Source organism: Rosa rugosa, chromosome 5, assembly GCF_958449725.1.
Source record: "Rosa rugosa chromosome 5, drRosRugo1.1, whole genome shotgun sequence".
In the NCBI taxonomy this organism is placed as follows: Eukaryota; Viridiplantae; Streptophyta; class Magnoliopsida; order Rosales; family Rosaceae; genus Rosa; species Rosa rugosa.
Genome location: NC_084824.1, coordinates 1,617,814 through 1,639,863, shown reverse-complemented (window position 1 = coordinate 1,639,863; position 22,050 = coordinate 1,617,814). Strand labels below are relative to the sequence as shown.

The window sequence follows — 22,050 nt, the reverse complement described above, 5'->3', positions numbered from 1 at the left end:
TATGATTAGAACTTCAGGTTCTAACATTCCGTATTTTTGAACTTCGGGTTCAAATGGATATGTACTCGAAACTTCTGGCTCGAGTAGCAGTAGTGAAACTTCAGGTTCACTTGTATTATGAATAGTAAGTATGCTTGATAAAACAGATAAGATAAATTTATTTAAATACATATTAAATATGCGATAAGTAATGAAACAGAAAACATATATCCATTATGTTAACGGCATACATACATATATATATATATATATATATATATATATATATATATATAGGAATCGTGTTAAACCATCAGTATACGAAACCATATGAACTAATGGTTACTCAATATCAATAAAGAGAGAGGTAGGGTCATATATGAACTAATAGTAAGGGAGACCAAACCATCATTCGGATATGTACTCGAATCATGGATCATATGAAACCATATATATATATATATATATATATATATATATATATATATATATATATATATATATGCATAACTAAAGTGTAATCGTATTAAACTATATATATAGAAGCAAAGTGCAGTTAGAGATCATAATTAGCAAACATAAGAGAAAGCTTTGACGCATGCTTGCCAATAAAGATTATACAGTAAACGTAAAAATTGCTGCAAAAAGTAAATTGAAGTATAAGACTCATAGATCTTGAGTAATGGTTAGAAGCAATAGAGTTGCACCATAAGGACTCATGGATCATCATAGAGTTTTAAAGAAAAGAATAGAGCGTGCTGATAACATGTTATAAAGTAGGAAGAAGATGGAGAGAGAATAGTTGGGAGGAAGTAGAAGTGTTCTCATTCAGTCTCATTAGCCTCCTTTATATAGAGGTAGAGTTTACATCAAAGTACATAACTAATGAGTATTTACATGGACATCCACATAAATAATAATATTTACAACAGTTATCAAATTTATAGGATTTTTACTCGAATACAAATAATCGGGCCTTCCAACTTTGGTGGACCAATCTATAAATTCAAATGCTCCAACCGGTTTTATGGACTCCTAGGTTTTCTGTGGTCTATTTGTTTGGACTGTGGGCTGTCTTCTTTGTTTTGGACTCTTTTTGAAAACGGTCACACAAAGATTGTGCCCCATTTCATTATCCTAGATCAAAGGCTATAACTTCTCCAAAAGATTAAAATAAAAAAATCAAAGGCTTAAAAATGCGTCCCACTAACCAAAATTTGAGCGCGTATATCTAACGTGGGGGGTAGTTAAAAGGCTGCTGGCTGCCAACCGCCCTTTAGCGTCCAAAGCATCAACAAAACGACGCCGTAGGGTGATTACTACAGAACTCGTACACAAACACCACGCTCCCATCGGCGCGTCACCTCACAGTCCATCTGCTTTGTCTCGCCACATCTAGAAAGCCGCCACATCTTACCATTCCTACGCGCAGTGACACGCGCACGAGAAAATTACTCGGCCCAAGAAAATCAAATTCGCGGTTTATAACAGAAAAAAAAAGAAGAAGAAAAAATTAAAGAAATAAAAAAGAAAACAGATTGAAAAAAAAAAAACGGGTTTTTGAGAGGGGCGTTGAATACGCGCACACACACACACTTCTCCTTCCTCTGGTTCTGACGGTCCGTACTACGAAAAAATCGGAGGAAGAAGACCGATCGGAGAATATTTGCCGGAAACGACGAGTCGTTCGAGTCCGGATCGGGCCGGAAAACCATGAGCGGATGGAATCGGTCGTCGAGATCGAGGCTCGGAGGTCGCAGTAACCCGCCGCTCGAGCGAACCACGACGACGACGACGGTGCGGCTCGGACGAGTCCAGCCGCAAGCGCCGAGTAACCGCACCATTTACTGCAATGATCGCGAGGCTAATCTTCCCGTCAAATTTGTGGTCGGTGCCCCTCTCTCTCTCTCTCTCTATCTATCTATCTGCGTTTTCTTGTTATCCGTTACTGTTCTCCGTTTGGTTGCTGGAAAATTAGGGCAAAAATTAACAAGAAATGGTTGAAATTCTGAGTTGTTTGATTTTGTTTTTGTTTGTTGCACATCCTGGAAATTCGGAACTTCACTGAAATTAGCTTGATGAGATTGAGAGTTGTAGGATGGATTAAGAGAGGGTTAGGATATCGGAATGTTTGGCCTAGTTATGGATTGGTTTGGTTGCTTCTGTGGTGTTGAGGATATTTCGATTTTCGAATAACTTTTTTGCTGAAGTGAAGCCTACTCATCAATGCCGAGCAACAAATTTAAGTTCCGCCGCTAAGAAGGTGTTAAGAGAGAAGGAAGAAAGATATCTAAGTCTGTTTTGAATGTGTTTTACTCGGTAGTGTCTATAGAGGCTTCACTAGTGTCCTGTTTTGCCTGCCACTCTTTTTCGTCGAATAGTCGGCAGTGCTGGTGCAACACTGAGTGCTTGCTACCTCTGTTCTGCTGGACAGAATTCACAAAAATTAGGATTTTTTTTGCCTTCTTGGAATTAGGTAGTGTGTGTTCGAAGTTTTCCTACTGGAGGTTGGATGCTACTGTTGTTCGTTTTGTTTGCGTGACAGCATTTTCTGTTATCCCCTACACCTCCACTACCTACGACCAATAGGTTGTATGAGCATATTTTAACTGAGATTCCGTTAATCCCATTCTACTCAGAGATGTTATACATATTTCAATTTCAATTCAGTTTCTTGATGGAATAGATGAGGAGATTTACAATGTCTATCAATATGTAGTATTTGTGGTTTTCCTATGTCTTGTTATTTATCACTTTTATCTGACTCGATTTTGTATTAATCAAGTTTTAATTAGTATGCATTCAATTGTTCCAGGGGAATTCTATAGCAACTACAAAGTACAACTTCTTAACTTTTTTGCCGAAAGGACTCTTTGAACAGGTAACTTACTTGTCAATGAATATGATTATGTTGGAACTTATTATATGCTAGACCAGGTAGTAAGAAGAGTTTATAGAAGACAACCTCCATTGTTGGTGATGAAGTTCTGTATCTCCTTTGATTTTAGTTTTCAACTTGGAGAATTTTATGTTTCAAAGATTATTTTCTGTTTCTCTTTTTCTTATTTGTTTTTGCCTGTCCATTTTATACTGCCATAATCTAGTTCTCCTGTGTTACTATGAATGGTTAAACTGATTTGCTTTCTGATGGACTTTTGGTTTGCAATGTGCCTATTACTCCAAACTTTTTTTTATATTTTTGCATGGTTCTGAGAAAACTCTGTGTTTTTCAATGACAGTTCAGACGGGTAGCTAACCTTTACTTCCTTGGAATCTCAATTTTATCAACAACACCAATCAGGTATATTAATTTAGTATATCACTTTTTTTTGGCTTTATTAAGGAGAAGTAGCTTATTTACTAGAATGACAATATGTTAGCTCAATTAGCACCTTTACCTTGTCAACCTGACCAGAGTTGATGTTCTTGGAAAACAAAACATGATTAATTTGGCAATTTTAACATGAAATGCCTTGAGTAGATGCTTTGCTTGTCTCTCATATATACCTTTGTCTGATTTATTCAAGAATCTTTAAATAGAATATATTCAGATATAAGAATATAATTTATTGTTTCTGCGTCTTTTCTTTGGGGGAGGAGGGGAGCAATGTTATTTTATCAGTTTGGAATGCGACAGTGTTAATTTAACTATTTCTTAACAGGAAAATCTCTATGTTTTGACTAGAACCATCAATTTTAAAATGTTGATAATACGCCTCAGACATGTATATTAAGCTGTTAAATATCTTGTTTTTAATGGAGCACTTATTAAAAGGAGGCTTTGTTTATCAGTTTCCAGAATAGAAGGATTTACACCTCATTTCTTATGATCCCTTAAATTTGTCATCACACTCATATAGCACGAACATTGCCTTCAATGTTATCATGATCACCCATTATAGCTTCAATTGAACTTTGTCTTTTCTTTTGTTTCTTGTTTTTAAGAATTGGTTTGGTGGGCACTAATATGCTTGGTGCTGATCATGATTGATTTACCGCAATTTAAATACTGTTACAATTTTAAGCATAGTTTACTGTATTTATAATCTGCAGTCCCGTGAATCCAGTAACCAACGTGGTACCGCTGAGTTTTGTGCTTTTTCTTTCTCTTGTAAAGGAAGCATGGGAGGATTGGGTGAGTATGGTTGCTACTAATAATATGCAGCCTTGATTTCAATATATCCCCCCCCCCCCCTCTCTCTCTCTCTCTGTCTTCTCTTTTCTGTGTTTCCAAGATCAAGTTTAATCTTGTTTGTTTTCTTCTTCATGTGCATTAAACAGAAGCGTTTCCAGAATGATATGACAATAAATAATAATTCAGTGGATGTCTTGCAAGATCAGAGGTGGGAAACTATTCCTTGGAAAAGGTTACAAGTTGGAGATATCGTCAGGGTGAGGATACTGCTACTTATTATATTGTTTATGAAGTTTATTTGATTTTATTTTATGAAGACTTTTTGTAGTCCTGTAAGGGTATAGTTTAGGCTGTAGTACGGAGTAGAAGAAGATTTTAATCACTTTTGTAGAAGCTGATGTTTCACTTGGCTATAGATTAAGCAAAACGCATTCTTCCCTGCGGATCTTCTTTTTCTTGCAACTACAAACGCAGATGGTGTCTGCTACATTGAGGTTTTTGATTCTTTATCTTTTTTACTTTTTAGCAAGTGAATATTTATTCATGAATAATATGGATAGGTTCTCCCTTTTTTTTTGTTCTGAAAAAATTCTTTTGTTGCAGACTGCAAATTTGGATGGGGAAACTAATTTAAAAATCAGAAAAGCACTGGAAAAGACATGGGATTACTTGACTCCTGAGAAAGCATCTGAATTTAAAGGTTTAGCATTCTAGTTAATTTACTCATCAGAAAGTCCTTATAAATGCATGTTGGTATACTTGGTGTCCGTCAGATGGTGATCAAAGAACTCATGTGAAATGTGATAGTTGTTAATTTTAATGGCTGAACTTATCTGCTGTCTCAATCTAATGAATACTATATGCCTAATTGCAGGAGAACTGCAGTGTGAACAACCAAACAATTCATTGTACACTTTCACCGGCAATCTCATTATTGACAAGCAGACACTACCTCTCTCTCCTAACCATCTTCTTCTCCGTGTATGATATTTATTTCTCATAACTTACTTTTCTTTGTGTCTATTTTTTACTTGGTGGAATTGTATCTAGGTGATTTTAATATGGCCACCCCTGTTTGCTGCAAATATACTTGTGCAACCCATAAGAGTAGTCTTTTATGAACTTTTGCAATAGTGAATATTATTAGTTCCGTAATGTGGTATGTCCTGAACTATTTTTCTTAGTGTAATTATAATGCAGTGATTCTCTGTAATGTGGTCTGTGTATTCTGTTTGATGCTGATTTTGATTTTGACTGTACTTAAAATTGGTGAAACTGACCTGGCTTACTCATTTATTTTCAGGGATGCAGCCTAAGGAACACGGAATACATAGTTGGGGCTGTTGTATTTACCGGTCATGAAACCAAGGTATCATAAGTGCAGTAAATTTTATTCTATTAAATGGAACATTTGTAGTAAAGAATGAAGTGTAGTGAATAAAAAAATTTACTATTTTTGTTTCTTACCACAAATTTGTATTCAGATCAGTGATAAATGTGACTGTCACTCAGTTGACCAATTTCTTTGTTTATCGGAAATTTCGTCTCCTTAGATGTTGTGACTCTGATTTCGTTTCCTAAAAATACTTCTTTGCTAATGCATTACACAAAAACCTTCCTCTTAAGTTGTTTGTCTTTGATACTGCCGTACTGAAGGGTGTCTGGTCCTCGAAATGTTATAGTAAAGTTAGTGGGTATAAGAAGCTATTTTGAATCTTATCTTATTGTAATGTATGTTTCCTTACTTCTCTTGTCATCTGTCTATACTTGTCGATTGATGAGATTTTGATACTTTCGAATTGCAGGTTATGATGAATAGCATGAATGTTCCTTCTAAAAGAAGTACATTAGAGAGGAAACTTGACAAACTTATCATTGGGCTTTTTATTACTCTCTTTTGTATGTGTCTGATTGGAGCCATATGCAGGTACACATATATGCAAATCTGTGATTTGGCTTAATATTATCCCCTTCAAATTCTTTTTCGAGTGTTCAGCATGGTGATGTTTGTTTTATGCAATTCTGCAGTGGTGTATTTATCAACTACAAGTACTACTACTTAGGTCTGCGGGGATCAAAGGGAGAGAACATATCGTACAGCTCATTTAACCCTGATAATCGTTTTCTGGTAACATATGGAATAATTGCTGTAGACGAATTGGATTCCTTTTCAATTAAATTGGTTTGCAGTATTTGTTTTTGCTTATATTGTTTGTTGGTGTTGTAGGTCATCATTCTGAATATGTTTACCTTGATTACTCTATACTCAACAATCATCCCTATTTCTCTTTACATTTCCATTGAGGCAGGTTTCTTAACAATCATCCCTATTTATTTCTATCTAAATGTTTATAACTATTGTGGTGTTTCAAAAATCATTTTATTTTTATATGCTATTTCAGATGATCAAATTTATTCAGTCCACCCAATATATCAACAATGACTTGCGTATGTACCACATGGAAAGCAACACCCCTGCATTGGCTAGGACTTCGAATTTGAATGAGGAACTTGGACAGGTAATGGTTCCTATATTGGCTCTGTAATTTAGAGTACATGTTTCATCTTCATATTGTTGGTGCTCCTACTATAATCAGTATGTCATCATCTTTATTAGCATGAATTAACTTTTTTTGTTATATGTTACTGAATAATGTGTTTATCAAATTCTCTATCAATTTGCTACTATAAAATCTGTTTATCAAGGGTGACGCCTCTTATCATTCGGCAGGTGGAATACATCTTTTCTGATAAAACTGGAACTTTAACAAGAAACTTGATGGAGTTCTTCAAGTGTTCAATTGGAGGAGAGGTCTATGGAACTGGTGTCACTGAAATAGAAAGGGGAATAGCACAAAGAAGTGGTATAAAGCTTAATGAGGTCTCTCTCTCTCTCTCTCTGAAATATACATATCATATATTAAAAATGTATACATATATGAAAGTGTTCTCTTGCTACAAAGTTTCTTGTGCTATATTGCCAACTACTGACCTGGGTTGATCAGTTGGATTCTTGCTTAAATCTGTATGATCTAGATTGCTAGTCTGACTTAAAGTGTGAAATATCTGCTCAGATTCTGATATATCTGCTGATATTTGCCTTTTGTCCAGTGGTTGATATTTTATTCTCCCAAGAATGCTTCTCATTTCTGAAATATCTTGGATGTATCTGTTGATATTTCCTTAAATTTGAGTGCCCATATGTCTGTCACAGACAATATTTTGAACCTTGGTGTAGCTAGATTACATGCTTGATACTGGCAAGAAGAGACATTACCGTATAAATAGATATTTGAATGTACCGTGCCTCCTCTTAATGAAATTATGGTTTTAATGTTCTTCTAGGAGTACAAGTCTGACACAGTGCATGACAAGGGATTTAACTTCGACGATGCCAAGCTCATGCGGGGAGCTTGGAGGAATGAACCTAATCCAGATATCTGTAAGGTGGGTTTGTTATTTATTAGGAGCAACTTGGTTTTTCCTTTCATATACTTGGTTCGATCTGGAGTTACTTGTAGCATGCATAATCTTAGGCGTGTTATTTTCCCTTTCCTTGGGCGGTTTTTTTTTTTTTTTTTTGGGATTTGGATAGCTATTTGTAGGTGGTGTGCATATCTCTATCTTTACAATATGGTTTTACAGCTTAAAGGAATCTATAGTTTTTTAGTTTCTTTTAACTTTTATGTTCATGCCTTCTGTGAGCATTCCTGTATGGTAGAGGGAATTCCACACTTACATTTCATGAAGGCATATCATACTTGTTAGTTTTGACAACTATACTGATAGTTACTTTTCGTTTGTAGGAATTTTTCAGATGCCTTGCTATTTGCCATACTGTACTTCCAGAGGGTGATGAGTCCCCTGAGAAGATCACATATCAAGCTGCATCCCCTGATGAGTCTGCTTTGGTCATTGCTGCGAAGAATTTTGGTTTCTTCTTTTACAGGTTTGGACCTCTCAGTTGTGTCCTATTGTCACTGAGGATGCTGCGAATCGTACTTGTCTATTTTCTAAACCACAAAAGTGACGATATGTGATTGGTGGCACAATTTGCTTTAGAATTGAGTCTCTGCCAAACAGTCTGACTAATCATGTTTTCATTTGGCTTAGTCTTTACATCATGCAAACTTAGCTTTTTTTGTCCAGTGTCGAGGGGAAGTTCAGTATGGTCTTCAACTTTGTTTTTGTTCTTGATATATAAAATCAATTTTTACTGTTATCAATGGGGCTTTTCAGTTTTGTTCTGATATTTCTTGAAGTGTATTTAAGTGGTAGTATGTTCTCTTTCTCTCAGGCGTTCACCGACTACTATATGTGTTAGAGAATCTCATGTTGAGAAAGTTGGTGATGTCCAAGATGTGTCTTACGAGATTCTAAATGTCCTCGAGTTTAACAGGTGAGTTATGTTCTTGCATACGCTTATGATTTCATGGTTGATTGTCCTGTGAATTAATTGCAATTTTTGTTGCATAACTAGTACAAGGAAGCGTCAGTCTGTTGTATGCCGTTATCCAGATGGCAGGCTTGTCTTGTACTGCAAGGTAATAGATTATTGGGGCTTGATATTGGTTGAATTGCTGATTTTTGGCCAGTAAGTAACATTATATCACGAACCTGCTATTAACAGGGTGCTGATAATGTAATCTATGAGAGACTGGCTGATGGCCAAGATGATCTGAAGAAAGTATCAAGGAAACACTTGGAACTATTTGGGTCTTCTGGATTACGTACTCTTTGCCTGGCCTATAGAGATTTAAGTCCTGATGTGTATGAAAGCTGGAATGAGAAATTTATTCAGGCTAAATCCTCTCTACGGGATCGTGAAAAGAAGCTGGATGAGGTATGCTTTGTTCAGTCTGGTTTTGATACTAAAGAAATCTCATTTTCTGGTTTTGGTCTGGACTATTATAAGTTTGTTGGTATATTTTACCTGGAGTTGTGCTGCTCTTCATTATTCTTCTCTGCACATTTTTTTCCTATTCTTTTTTCCGTTCTGTCTTCCTACCAAAAAAAAAAAAAAAGTCAAGGTATATATCATATCGATGCAAGTTAATTTGAAATTCAATGAAGGTGGCAGAACTCATTGAGATTGATCTCATATTGATTGGATGCACTGCTATTGAAGACAAGCTTCAGGAAGGAGTTCCAGCTTGTATAGAGACTCTTGCTAGAGCTGGTATCAAGATTTGGATGCTAACAGGAGACAAGATGGAAACAGCTATAAATATAGGTTATGGTATGTGGTATCTTAAACATTGGTGTTTAATTATGGCCCTTCACCCTTCCATATTTAAAGGGGCTATTTGTTGCTTTTTTAACTATCTTCTCTCTGATATTATTCATTTAGTTTCATTTTTTAAATTTTCTGCAGCATGCAATTTGATCAATAATGAAATGAAACAGTTCATTATCAGCTCAGAAACTGATGTTATTCGGGAAGCTGAGAACAGGGTAAGCAAAGGGCTGTAGCTTGCAACTTTTAGCTTGTAAATCAGAAACCCCTAGTTTCTTGAGTTTTCTATTCCTCTTCTTCCAGGTCTATTTAAAAAAAAAAAAAAAAAAAAGGAAAAGATAAGAAGTCACTATCTACCACAGTATTTGGTCTTACTTTGTACTTCTGGATTCTGGTGTTAGGGTGACCAAGTGGAAATTGCTCGTGTCATTAAAGATGAAGTGAAGAAAGATCTGAAGAGGTGCCTCGAGGAAGCACAGCACTATCTTCGCACTGTGTCTGGGCCAAAATTAGCACTTGTAATAGATGGCAAGTGTTTGATGTATGCCTTGGAACCAACTTTACGAGTGATGCTACTGAACTTGAGCTTGAACTGTCATTCAGTTGTGTGCTGTCGAGTTTCTCCTTTACAGAAAGCACAGGTGAGCTTTCTAGTAGTATTCAAACCTAACATCATCTGTTTAAGCAATAAGGAGATGCATTCTCTTAAAAGCTGTATGAATTTCTGCTTTTTGAATCAAACAAGTGACTGGCTGGTCCCTTAGTAAAGCTTGTTACTTTCTTTCTATGCTAATTATATATCCCATTGGTCGGAAGTTTGTAGTGAAGTTTTGCCTCAACTGTGAAGTGAAGTTAAGAGTGATATTCAGAGTACTGCATGTTGAAAACTTATTTCCTGTGAAGATTTATGGTTTCTGGCAAGCCACAAAATGTGTATGTAAGGAACTGTATGCCATATATATATATATATATATATATATATATATATATATGTATGTATGTATATATTCTTGGTAGCTGAGAACACCTAGAATAGCTTAGACTATTAAAGCAGAAGTTTATCAGTAAAGTGAACTCTACAGCCACAATTATTACAGCCTTTTAAACAACGTTGGTTATCTAGTTTAAGTTGCAAGGATGCAGATGACAAATGTGCACAGTGATATATTTTTATGTATAAAACTACGTCTCAAATGTGCATCTCTCTCTTCTTTCCGCCCCCCTCTCTCAAATGTGTGTCTCAACTCTCAAATGTGCTACTGCTGTCAGGTGACAAGTATGGTAAGAAAAGGTGCCCGGAAAATAACACTTAGCATTGGTGATGGTGCCAATGATGTGAGCATGATCCAAGCTGCTCATGTTGGCGTTGGAATAAGTGGGCAAGAGGGGATGCAGGCAGTGATGGCTAGTGATTTCGCTATTGCCCAGTTCCGCTTTCTTACTGATTTACTTCTTGTCCATGGACGATGGTCGTATATCAGATTATGCAAGGTTTGGTTCCATGTTCTGCAGGTTACTTTGATATGTTTCATGTATTGTGCAAAGTTGACAAGTCTTATTGTATTTTTCAGGTCATCACATACTTCTTTTACAAGAATCTTACATTCACTTTGACACAATTTTGGTTCACCTTTTATACTGGATATTCTGGTCAAAGGTTCTATGATGATTGGTATCAATCACTATATAATGTCATATTCACAGCCTTGCCCGTAGTCATTGTCGGGCTTTTTGACAAGGTATTGTATCCCTCCTACACTTCATAATGTCAAATTTTACTGCATTTGTAGAAGTAATTACATACTAAATTATTGCATTATTTTCTGCAAATTTATACAGGATGGCTGCATGTCATTGCTTCCTCTCTACATTCACTTACTGTTTTTGATTGTTGTCTTGTGGTCTTTATCAGGATGTCAGTGCAGCCCTTTCCAAAAAGTACCCTGAACTATACAGGGAGGGAATAAGAAATGTGTTCTTCAGATGGAGGGTTGTGGCAACGTGGGCCTTCTTTTCTGTTTACCAATCTTTAATATTCTTCTATGTTGTGACTAGCTCTGCTGTTAGAAGTGTGGATTCATCTGGCAAGATGTTTGGCCATATGGATGTCAGCACAATGGCTTTCACTTGTGTTGTAGTAACTGTCAACTTGCGTCTGCTTATGACCTGTAATTCAATCACAAGGTGGCATTATATTAGTGTTGGAGGAAGCATTTTAGCGTGGTTTATATTCATTTTCATATACTGTTTTGCAGACCATAGGGTGGGTCTTCATTCCTTGTCCCATAATTATTGTTTGTCCTCGCTGATTTCCATCAAATTATTTAATATGCTAACATATTCTTTCTCTTACTGCAGAAAAGTGTTTATTATGTCATATTTGTTTTGATGAGTACATTCTACTTCTACATGACACTTCTTCTTGTGCCCATTCTTGCGCTCTTTGGCGACTTTGTTTACCAAGTGTAAGAAAATGCGATCTTTATTGCTCTGAAATGAGGGTGTGGAATTGGTTTTAACTATGTATTTTCTGAATGAATCTATCGTCATCTGGATACAGGTTGCAAAGATGGTTCTTCCCATATGATTATCAGATAATTCAGGAACTTCACAGGGATGAGCCAGAAGGTAGGCGCAGGGAAGATTTGCTGGAAATTGGAAACAACCTCACCCCTGCCGAGGCGAGGAGCTATGCTGTAGCTCAACTCCCACGGGAGATTTCAAAACACACTGGCTTTGCTTTTGACTCACCTGGATATGAATCATTCTTCGCTAAACAGGCAGGTGTATATGCCCCTCAAAAAGCATGGGATGTTGCTCGGAGAGCCAGCATGAGAAGGACAGCGAAAAAGAAATAAACTGAAAAAGAAAAAGATTTTTGTATAAATTTTTGTCTGGACAGTGAGGGTAGGAAAAGTTGTACATTAGCTGTGCCATATCCCTAGTGTTAGTTTCGTCAATGTATTTTTCCATTCATAATAGTTGTTCCACCTCCATTGTCTGCTTCATGTCTTCAGGAGCTGTAGTGGTCTCCTCCACGGTTTGTCCCAGATGTACATTTACACCATCTAATTCAAATTAGAGAGCAGCATTTTTTCTTAGTAGTAGGGTCACTAGGGGGAAGCCATACTCGAGACAGATTTGTATATTCATGTATCGTTTTATACTTTTATAAATTTATAAGTGGCATGTACGAGAAGTCATGGTTTGTTCTGCACCGCTTTGACCTTGGGGATGTTCTGTGCACCGACTCAACTCGCGGCTAAAAAGTTAAACTAGCCGCGTTGTAGTGTTGTACTTGATTCACTTTTATCTTTCTAAGAACAATGGGAAGTACAGCGCAAACTTGGACGTTTTGTCTTTGAGAGAGTCTTACGTACGGCACCCACACCACGTGGTAGTGGGGCGGGCCAATCAGTGCCCAAGCAGGGGGTATTTTGGGTATTGCATATTAAAAATCAGGAGCAGTTTCGGAAAAGAGGGAAAAGTTTGAGATTTTTGATTGGAGGGCCGCACGGCCCCACCACGTGGCAGTCTTTACCCAAGACTTTTTCTTTGTCTTGAGAGAGTCCTACGTACTGCACCCGCACCACGTGGCAGTGGGGCGGGCCAATCAGTGCCCAAGCAGGGGGGTATTTTGAGTATTGCATATTAAAAATCAGGGGCAGTTTCGGAAAAGAGAGAAAAATTTGAGATTTTTGATTGGAGGGCCACACGGCCCCACCACGTGGCAGCCCCTACCCAAAGTCTTAACATTGAATTAAAGGCTTCTAGAGGGTCATGTTAAAGAAATAATAATAAATAAATAAAAGACCTCAGGTTCACCATACAAGTAAAGAGCCAACGAAAATGAATGAAAGACCTCTTCTGACCCAAAGCATCAAAATCAGCTAAAATTGTCCCACTTACCCCAGCAACAAATTTTTATTCCCACTAACTCAAAACTCAATTTGAAGCAAATTGATAATTTTACTCTTAACCTATTTAATAAATTATATTTTATTCCCACTTACCTCATCTCTCTCCTCCTCTGATCTGGTTTCTCTCTCTCTCCTTGAACCAGCACCGCGCGCCAACAAGCCAGACCAAATTCCGGCTTCCCAAATCTCGGCCTCACCACGACAACGACCTCAGGCTGCTCTGAATTGAATTCCGGCATGCGGTCGCGCTTTGTGCCGGCTCTGGGCTGGGGGTCCCGAAGGACGGCACTGACCGGTGGTCATCGCCTCCTCTCTCTCTCACGTCGACCTCTCTGTCTCTCTCCTCTCTCTCTCTCACCGCTGTTGGCAGATTCAATCGGAACCATTCAAATTTGGTTTTCGGTTCTGACGGTTTCAATTGGTTCAATTCTGTGTTGGCTTGAGGTTGTTGAGTGACTGAGAAACGCCGGTGAGTGAGTGGAACGCGGTAGAGCTCCGGTCGAAGCTACCTGAAGACGACGAACTTGGAGTCGGAGACCGAAGCACCGGCGAGAAACGTCCAACTCTTAGGTGCCCAAATTAGATTTTTTTTTTTTTTTTTTTTTTAAGTAATGGGGCAGAAGGAAAAAAAAAAATTGAATGTCTATTGGGGGGCAATAGACGTTTTGAATTGATATAATCTTTTTTTTCTTTAATCAAAGTTTTATCTGTCTAAATTTAGGGAGATTAGTTCTAATTCTAGCTACTGAAAGTCCTATTGGGGGGCAATACATGGCTGATAGACGTCTATTTGGGGGCAATAGACGTCTATTGTCTCTCTATTGGGGAGCAATAGATGTCTATTGGGCGCAATAAACCTTTCCGGTGAGGTTTTCAAAAACGTCCGTTGGGCGGCGGCCTGTAATCGGATTCCGGCGACCAGTGATCGGAATCCGGCGGCCGGTCACCGGGCTCCGGCGAACCCTTGGTTTCTCTCTCTCTCTCTAAGTAACAAAGGTGAGGGTAAAATGGTATTAAAAAAAAATAAAAACAAAAAAAAAAAATCTTAATGGGGTATTAGGGAATACCTCCTTAGAGTGTTTTGGATAAGAGGGAATTAAAAAAACTTAATGGGGTAAGTGGGAAAAAAATATCTAGAAATAGGGTAAATGGACAAAAACTCTTTAATTAATGGTTGGATGACATGTATAGTGATAAATAATATGTCAGTTTAAATTTGGACCACTCATTCAACCGTTGATTTAAAGTCATCATGTAATCGATTAATCTTCGCTAGAACCTCTCCCTTAAAATAGCATCGGTCAAAAATGAGATTTTCCTTCAAAATTTCTTCAAAAAATGAGATAAATTCTGGTGTGTTCATATGTGAAAACAAAACCGGGTTCTCAGTTTAGCCTTAGGATTTCCATGCTCATCCAAGATAATAATTCAGCTTTCCTAGTTTACTTTGGAATAAGATTTCCGAATCCCTTGCGTGTTTGAAATACGCAGCACAAATACGCATCCATATGACCATATCATAAAACTAAATTCGACGACAAAACTCGAAGCCCTAATCACCATGGCGGCTCTGATCCATCGTCTTCCACCTGTGAAATCGACCAGAACAACCTACTACGACCACTCAAACGATCAATGGTTCAAGGAGAGGATCAGTAGTAATACAATGACTTCTTCAGTCCTTCCTACCAATGTATTGGATTTCCGTGACGGCGGTGTTTTCCCGGAGATTCATAAACCTCAGTACCCTCTTGGCATGGGCAAGGAGGACACCAAGTCCTCAAAGCCCCAATCCAAAACTCTTCCGGTTTCTTTTGATGCGTATGGAAACATAGCCTATGATGCCATTGTTAAGTAAAACGAGAATGCCAAAAGAACTGTGTTCTCAAAGCAGAAAGACCTTGTGCCTATAATTTTGACAGACTGAAGAAGAGGAAAACATGTATAGTGAGGAGAAGATGCAGAAGGAGATTGAAAAAACCACAGTAGAAACAAAAGCCGCTCTTGAGAAGACTGTTAATGTGAGACTGAGTGCTGCACGGCCAAAAAGCCAACCGAAACAGACCCAAGACTCGAAACTGATCAAGTACAGACCATCACAGACGTCGGTGGCATTCAACTCTGGTGCTAAGGAGAGGATGATAAGGATGGTGGAGAAGCCTGTGGATCCACTTGAACCTCCCAAGTTTCGGCACAAGCATGTCCCGAGGGCTTCTGAAGAGCCGCCTGTCCCGGTGCTGTTCTCCTCCTAGGCCGGTGAGTGCGGCTGATAAGAAGGACTGGAGTATTCCGCCTTGTATTTCACAGTTCAAGAACCCGAAAGGGTATACAATCCCATTGGACAAACGCGAAGGAGTTGATGGGAGACGCCTTCAAGATGTTCAGATCAGTGAGAAATTTGCACATCTTCATGACTCTTTGCATGTAGCACTAGTGAAATGTAAGGAGGAATTTAATCTAAGAGCGAGAGTTCAGATGGAGAGGATGGAGAAGGAGCAGGAAAGCAGAAACCAGGAGCTAAGAGATATAGCTCAGAGAGCTCGTGCAGAGAGAACAGCTATTGCTGCTGCTATTCCAGAGCCTAATGGTGAGAAGACAGCAATGGATACTGATGAAACAAAAGAAGAGAGATTGAAGCGGGATGAGGTTCGTCGAGAGAGCGAAAGGGAGAGAAGGTTGACAAAGAATAAGAGAACTAGAGTCACAAGAGATGGCGATCGTGATATCAGTGAGAAAATTGCTCTTGGCATGGCTTCTACTGGAGTTGGAGGGGAAAGAGGGGAAGAGGTTATGTATGACCAGATGTTGTTTAGCCAGCAGAAAGGAATGGACTCTGGGTTTGGCAACGATGACCAGTACAATGTCTACGAGAAGCGCTTGTTTACTGCTCAGTCTACACTCTCGAGCCTGTACAGGCCTAAGAAGGATGTTGATGCTGATACCTATGGAGGTGCTGATGAGCAGTTGGATAAGATCATGAAGACTGATCGCTTCAAACCTCACAAAGGATTTGGAGGAACTACTGAAAGGGCAGGTCCGAGAGATAGACCGGTTGAGTTTGATCAGGATGTTAAAGAAGCTGATCCCTTTGGTCTCGACGAGATAGTGGCAAAGATGAAGAAGGCAAGGTGAGGAGGCTGAGGCACAACTCAGTCCTCATCAGCTTCTTTGGAAGTCAACAGGTACTTATATTTGCCCTTGATGTTTCTCCTTTATTGCTTATTAGAGAGTAGAAGTGAAAATTGTAGTCTTTTTTCATTATTTCTGCTACAGTAGAATTCAATTTTCCAGACTATTAATGAAAAAAAATTGCTATATAACCTAATTGAATTACTAAATGATGTTACTAAATAACCAAATAATCAAAGTTCTCATGTCAATACCTTGGCAATGTAGTAAGTTAATGGAACCAGAGTCGTTGGAAAACATAGATTGTTGTCGAATCAATATGGACTTCCAGAAAGCAAGGATACTTTATTTAACGTAGTTCCAGCTTGATAACCAATCAATGTTAAAACAATGTTTACACAAGATGTGAGCATCAGAAATATGGAACAAGCAACATACTTTTACAAGAACAGTACTCATTCCCTGTGGTTGTTTGCGTATTTATATGGAGAAGAATGTGTAGCTCGCTATATATATAAAGTTAAACAGTTCATTTTCCCAACACACAAACAAATGGAGAAGTTTAGTTACCAACTTAAGCAGATCTGTAGACAGTATCATAACTCCATGCCTGATGTAGAAAATGAAAATAAGGTCTTGCATTGATTTGACATATCATGGTATACTTTCTTTGACAGCTACTGAAGTAGGAAGAATTGTCTTGATACTTTTATTCCCAGTTGAAGAGGATTTTTCTGGGCTATGTTGTTCTTTCAAAACCGCCACCAACTTGCATATGCAACCATTCTGGTGAAGATCCACGGCTATATTCCCTTGGAGGTTGTGTACCGAATGCCATTGCAGCAGTGTCGAATGTTTGCTGACCAAACTGAGATGACAATTTGATCTGTTATGAGAATGACAGTTCATAAAAAAGAGGAAATTCCTACCTTACAGTAATCCATCTGAATTTTCACTTTTTTCATAAGCTAACCTAAGCTTCACAGTAATTGAAAAATGTGGCAGGTCATGAATTATAAAGTCCTTGGATTGATGTATACAACCACCTTATCAATCCAAAACCAAGAACATCCATGTAATGTTGTCTGCAAGTTTCATTACAAGTTTGCCAGATACCACGTTTGAAAACAAATCCAAAAAATAAAATGTTTTCTGTTCTGCGCTTTAGAAGAAAGGGAAAGGGTGAAAAAAAAAAAACAAGATACTTCTCCGCATCAACTTCTAAAGTGCCATAATTCATCATGAAAGCAAATAACAAATATTGTAGGGAAAAGCAAACATAGAGAAAGTTGTCCAAAACATTGAGTGTGGATAAATGGGCAGCCAAGGGAAACAATTGCAGGAAAAAGAGGTTCCCTGCAAGACTCTTGAGTATGAACAAGGAGAATGGAACTGTGATCCAACAACATTGACAGCTTATCTAAAAGCATGGAGGGGGACTATATAAACTCTCACTAGTATACATATACGACTTACTTCTTTAGAAGGAAACACCTCGATGGCAGGAGTCATTCTTGTATTAACTGCTTCAAGCTTCATAGACAGGAACTGCAACATCCCGGAAATTGATAAGGTTTAAGTTCAAGCAAAACAAGAAGAAATATGTAGCAAAAATTACTGCAACCAAAGAATAAAAAATAAAAACCCAAGAAAGGCTCGTACCTCCACTTGACGCTGCAATGATTGGATATAATTAATTATCTCATCAAGGACCAGTGCTTTCCCAATAACCTGAATCAGATTTACTGCCTTCATCAGCAAAGTTAACGAAAACTGAATTTAAACATGCAGCAGCTCTACTTGTCATTTGTTGCAGGGTAGATGACTACTAGTTGCGTATAAAAAAAACAAAAAACAAAGAAACCAACTTGAATACACTTTGAAATTGACAAGTAGTTGAAATAAATTTCAAAGAATGGCCATACCATACCTTATTACAACCAGGGACCAGATCTTGGAGAATTTTCATCCTTTCGCTAATCTTTTCTCTTCTAGCCTGTCCACCACAGGTTCTCATCAGTATCTTGATGAGTATCATGTTCTAAATTTTGGTTTGATAACCATAATAAGGGTATCTAACAAGAACTATAAACATCCTCTCGGATATGGCTCCATCCATCTAGCAATTCCCAGACCCCAAAGTCCTAAATTTATAAAATTTACAGTTTTACATGCACATTACAATATGATCTGAGAGAGAGAGAGAGAAAAAAAAAGAAAGTAGATTACTCTTTCTGCAAGACTGTGACTATCAGTAGCTTGACCCCTTCTTGCTCGTACATGGATATAGTCCTGCTTAGGTGGATCCGGCGGCTGAGTGTTCTGCTCCACAGGCTTCCCTGAACTCGTTTCCGCCTCAGCTTTGGCCTCAAGATTCTCATCTCCACATCTCCCCGCTGTTTTAAGCCGTTTCCCATCAGAATCGTTCTGCAAAAAAGTTTAGAACAACAATCATTACAAAGACGTACCCTCACTTTACAGATTGAATTAACAATTCGCAATGAATAACCAGCCAACTCAGCGCTCAGTTCCATTTTGAACATACACAACAGTCTCATTCCAATCAAAAATAGATAAAGATTTAGAAAAACCTCAAAGCAAAATATTAGCAAACAGTGAATTAGCACGTGCACAGTGCAAAGATCGAAATGAGATTGAAAATTAATTAGCAGTTGAACCAAACTGAAAGAATGATTTACCGCGCCAATATTGCCGCTGCTTTTCGGCGACGACTCCTCCTCGTCAGCATCGCGCCTCTTCCTCGCTCGGTGGTCCAAACTCATCGGATTCGGATCACCACCGCCCAAAACGTCCCGAATCGCCGCCGAAACGTCCCCAAACTGCCCGAAACTGGGCCTCCGCAGCCCCAGTCCCCCTCCAGTCTCTCCCATGCCGGCGCCGCCGCTGCTCATCGGAAACTGCCAGATCTCCGAGAGATTATACGACGTCGCATTGCCGTTGGAGTACGAGCATTCATTCACCAGCGACACCGGCGGATCCATTAACCGATCTCAAAACAATAACTCGCATCCACAAACACCTCAGCTAGCAAACCAAAGTACGTAGCTCCCTCAACTCTTTCGGATTCAAATACTAGTTGTTAAATGGAGAACCCTTTTAATAAGTTAGAGATCCGAAAGCGATAGATAGAATAGAAGAGAGTAGAGAAACCAAGTTAAGTTTAGCTGTGCGTGATCTCTTTGGACAGTGGAGATTGGTGCGCACTGTAAGTTTTCTTTGTCTCTTATTTTTTTTTTCACACTATTTTTGGGAACTCGACAGCGGCCTCGGGAAGCGAGACTCAAGTCACTGAGACACTCCGCTTCATTCCAGAAAGAGAGAGAGGGAGCTTTTCTCGGAGCCTCCAGCGTTTCTCTGTCTCTTGCTTTCTTCTTTTCTTCTCTCTCACTCCTTATTATTATGTGCCTTTCCCGTCGCTTCTCCGCCGTCGATCAAGATCACTATTCCAGTCAAACTATATTTTCTACGTGACTGACGGTGCGGAGGATACGTGGTTCTTCAAGGAATGGGGTCTGTGACACGTACCCTTGTAGCGCCAAGTACAAATTCAATGTACGTACTCTCTTCTCGTTTCAGACCACGAGTCGCGATATAATGCCTAAAACTACGAGAATTTCATTCTAGGACCTTACCATACTTTCCATTATTAGATTTACTCATTTTAACAATTTATGAAAATTAAATATGGTATGTTACTTCATTTAGTATAAAGAGACTTTTTGATTAGTTCAAGTGTGTAACGAAATGCAAATAATAGAGTCAAGAATGTTCAATCGAAATATGTTTTTGTGATATGATCTGATATTGAAAAAGTATAATATACATTGTAGTGATTTAAATTAATACGTACTACCTATTAATAGCAATTGATGTTTTGTACGTGGAATTATTAGAAATTAATATTAACTCTGAAGCTTATGTTATAAACTTATAATAGGTAGGTTGATAATTCTTGATAAATTAGACTTGTCGGAGATGATCTATGATCAACTTTTAGTAGGGTTAGTGGGTGGGCTTCCAATTATTAAATGATTGTTATGACAATGAGGTGTTATGAGTTTAATGAATTATTAAATTTACGACTAATCATGGTTTTAGATTTCGTTAGGAGAAAATTAGGACCAAAATTTGGAAGCCAAGGAGGCCCACCCTAGCCTAATTAGTTAAGTGGCATATCAATGATCAATATAGCCGTCCTCCCAAAATGGAAATGTTGTTCTATTCTTTTTCCAAAATTAGATCCAAACACAGGTCTATTATTTTTTTTTTCCAATCTATTATAAAAGCAATTTGGAAAAAAGTTGGTCCCCATTAAGCCACTATTGCTTGAGGCAAACTAGTGGGTGTAACATATGATTGTGTAACTTGATTATTATTAAACTAAGTCACCTATTTCCTTAATCATGAAGTTCCAAATTAAAAAGATGCCTATTGTTACTTATCCCACTCCACTTGGAATTGCATTTCCAAACAACTTTCGCAGAGAATCATTTCTGCCTCAAATGTTTTGGGATATTAAGGACCAGTAGTAACGGTGAATTTATACCATGTACTCACCAAAGCTTCAATCCCATATACACGTGCAAATATACAAGTTGTATGGAAGCATGCACGAAATAAGCAATTGTTTTGGGTAAAGTAAGATTCCCCCTTCATGCACATTTTACACGATTTAGTGAGTACGTGCAAGTGTCTTATGTAGAGTTGAAAAGAATGACCGTTGTGCTTAGCAAGACTAGTTAGTGAAATTGTGTTTACTTAATTACTTAGATGTGACGAATGCATCGAACAATTAAATTTGTTCTAAATTATATCTTGTTTCGGAACATATGATGTTTTAATTTTGAAACATTAACTATAATAAGAGAAATAAATCTAATAATATAAAACATAATAATAAGATTAATTGGAAAAATGTACGCTAATTTGAAAACGTGTCGTAGAAGTATAATAAAAAGTCTCTAAAATTAGGGTTGCATGGTTGAACAGCTAGCTAGGTAGCTAGTCCAAAGGATAACGTCGATCGATGATTGCCTGGTTTGGTATATGGAATCGTCAATTATCAAGGAGTGATGGACAAGAGGCGAAAGCTTCACGCACACGTCAGGCCAACCAGTTTGCCACTCGTAATATCAAATGTGGTTAGGCACACACACTTGGTCGAAAGCTTGTGTTACTCTTGCTTGATCAAGAAATATAGTGAAACGCGTACAACTCGGAAACCAAACTGCTGGTTCGTGCATGAGTTGTTGGATCTATTTCATCACGTGCTGATTGCGACTGTGGCCTGTTCTTTGTCGTTTACATGCACCAGATCGATATGTTTACCAGCAAAGCAAGTGAAGCTTTTGTATTGTGTCGTCATCGTTTTGATTTGGGGTTGAAACCTTCATGTGCAGAATCCAGAACAAATGTGGATTAAAATTAGGTTAACAAAATTACCGAGACTAGTAATGGAGGAATTGAATTCGATCATCAGTTTGAGCATTGGCACGTGGGATACTACTACACGTCGTAATATGATATGCTCGCTGTCAGGTGATCGGTTCCCCCTATCATTTTACGAATGGCCGGCGGCCAGATGCTGCTTGTTCTGTACTATTTTTGCTCTCTCTCTCTCTCTCTCTCTC

General features: G+C 38.2%; 2 protein-coding genes and 1 pseudogene across 3 annotated transcripts; 2 read left to right on the top strand and 1 right to left on the bottom strand.

Annotated features, from left to right (window-relative positions):
* Window positions 1–1,500: 1,500 nt before the first annotated feature.
* On the top strand, window positions 1,501–12,565 carry LOC133708492 (phospholipid-transporting ATPase 3). The gene is made up of 27 exons (XM_062133960.1): window positions 1,501–1,866; window positions 2,795–2,860; window positions 3,219–3,280; window positions 4,033–4,114; window positions 4,261–4,371; window positions 4,531–4,608; window positions 4,718–4,814; window positions 4,989–5,095; window positions 5,418–5,483; window positions 5,920–6,041; window positions 6,143–6,242; window positions 6,342–6,419; window positions 6,517–6,633; window positions 6,846–6,995; window positions 7,460–7,561; window positions 7,921–8,063; window positions 8,412–8,513; window positions 8,595–8,658; window positions 8,745–8,957; window positions 9,188–9,353; window positions 9,489–9,568; window positions 9,752–9,991; window positions 10,620–10,841; window positions 10,922–11,089; window positions 11,263–11,613; window positions 11,709–11,815; window positions 11,911–12,565. Exons 1-27 carry the CDS (start codon window positions 1,693–1,695, stop codon window positions 12,206–12,208), a joined length of 3,666 nt encoding a protein of 1,221 aa, XP_061989944.1. The 5' UTR covers window positions 1,501–1,692; the 3' UTR covers window positions 12,209–12,565.
* Window positions 12,566–14,684: 2,119 nt separating this feature from the next.
* LOC133709748 (SNW/SKI-interacting protein-like) lies at window positions 14,685–16,944 on the top strand (annotated as a pseudogene).
* On the bottom strand, window positions 16,725–19,837 carry LOC133709749 (transcription factor BHLH089). 2 transcript variants are annotated; one of them, XM_062135591.1, is made up of 6 exons: window positions 19,099–19,837; window positions 18,629–18,826; window positions 18,330–18,395; window positions 18,062–18,130; window positions 17,876–17,947; window positions 16,725–17,285 (listed from the first exon to the last, which is right to left on the bottom strand). In XM_062135591.1, exons 1-6 carry the CDS (start codon window positions 19,399–19,401, stop codon window positions 17,139–17,141), a joined length of 855 nt encoding a protein of 284 aa, XP_061991575.1. In that variant the 5' UTR covers window positions 19,402–19,837; the 3' UTR covers window positions 16,725–17,138. The 2 variants fall into 2 exon arrangements, with proteins under 2 accessions (XP_061991575.1, XP_061991577.1); XM_062135593.1 differs by having other exon boundaries at window positions 16,725–17,267; window positions 19,099–19,825.
* Between the last annotated feature and the right edge of the window lie 2,213 nt (window positions 19,838–22,050).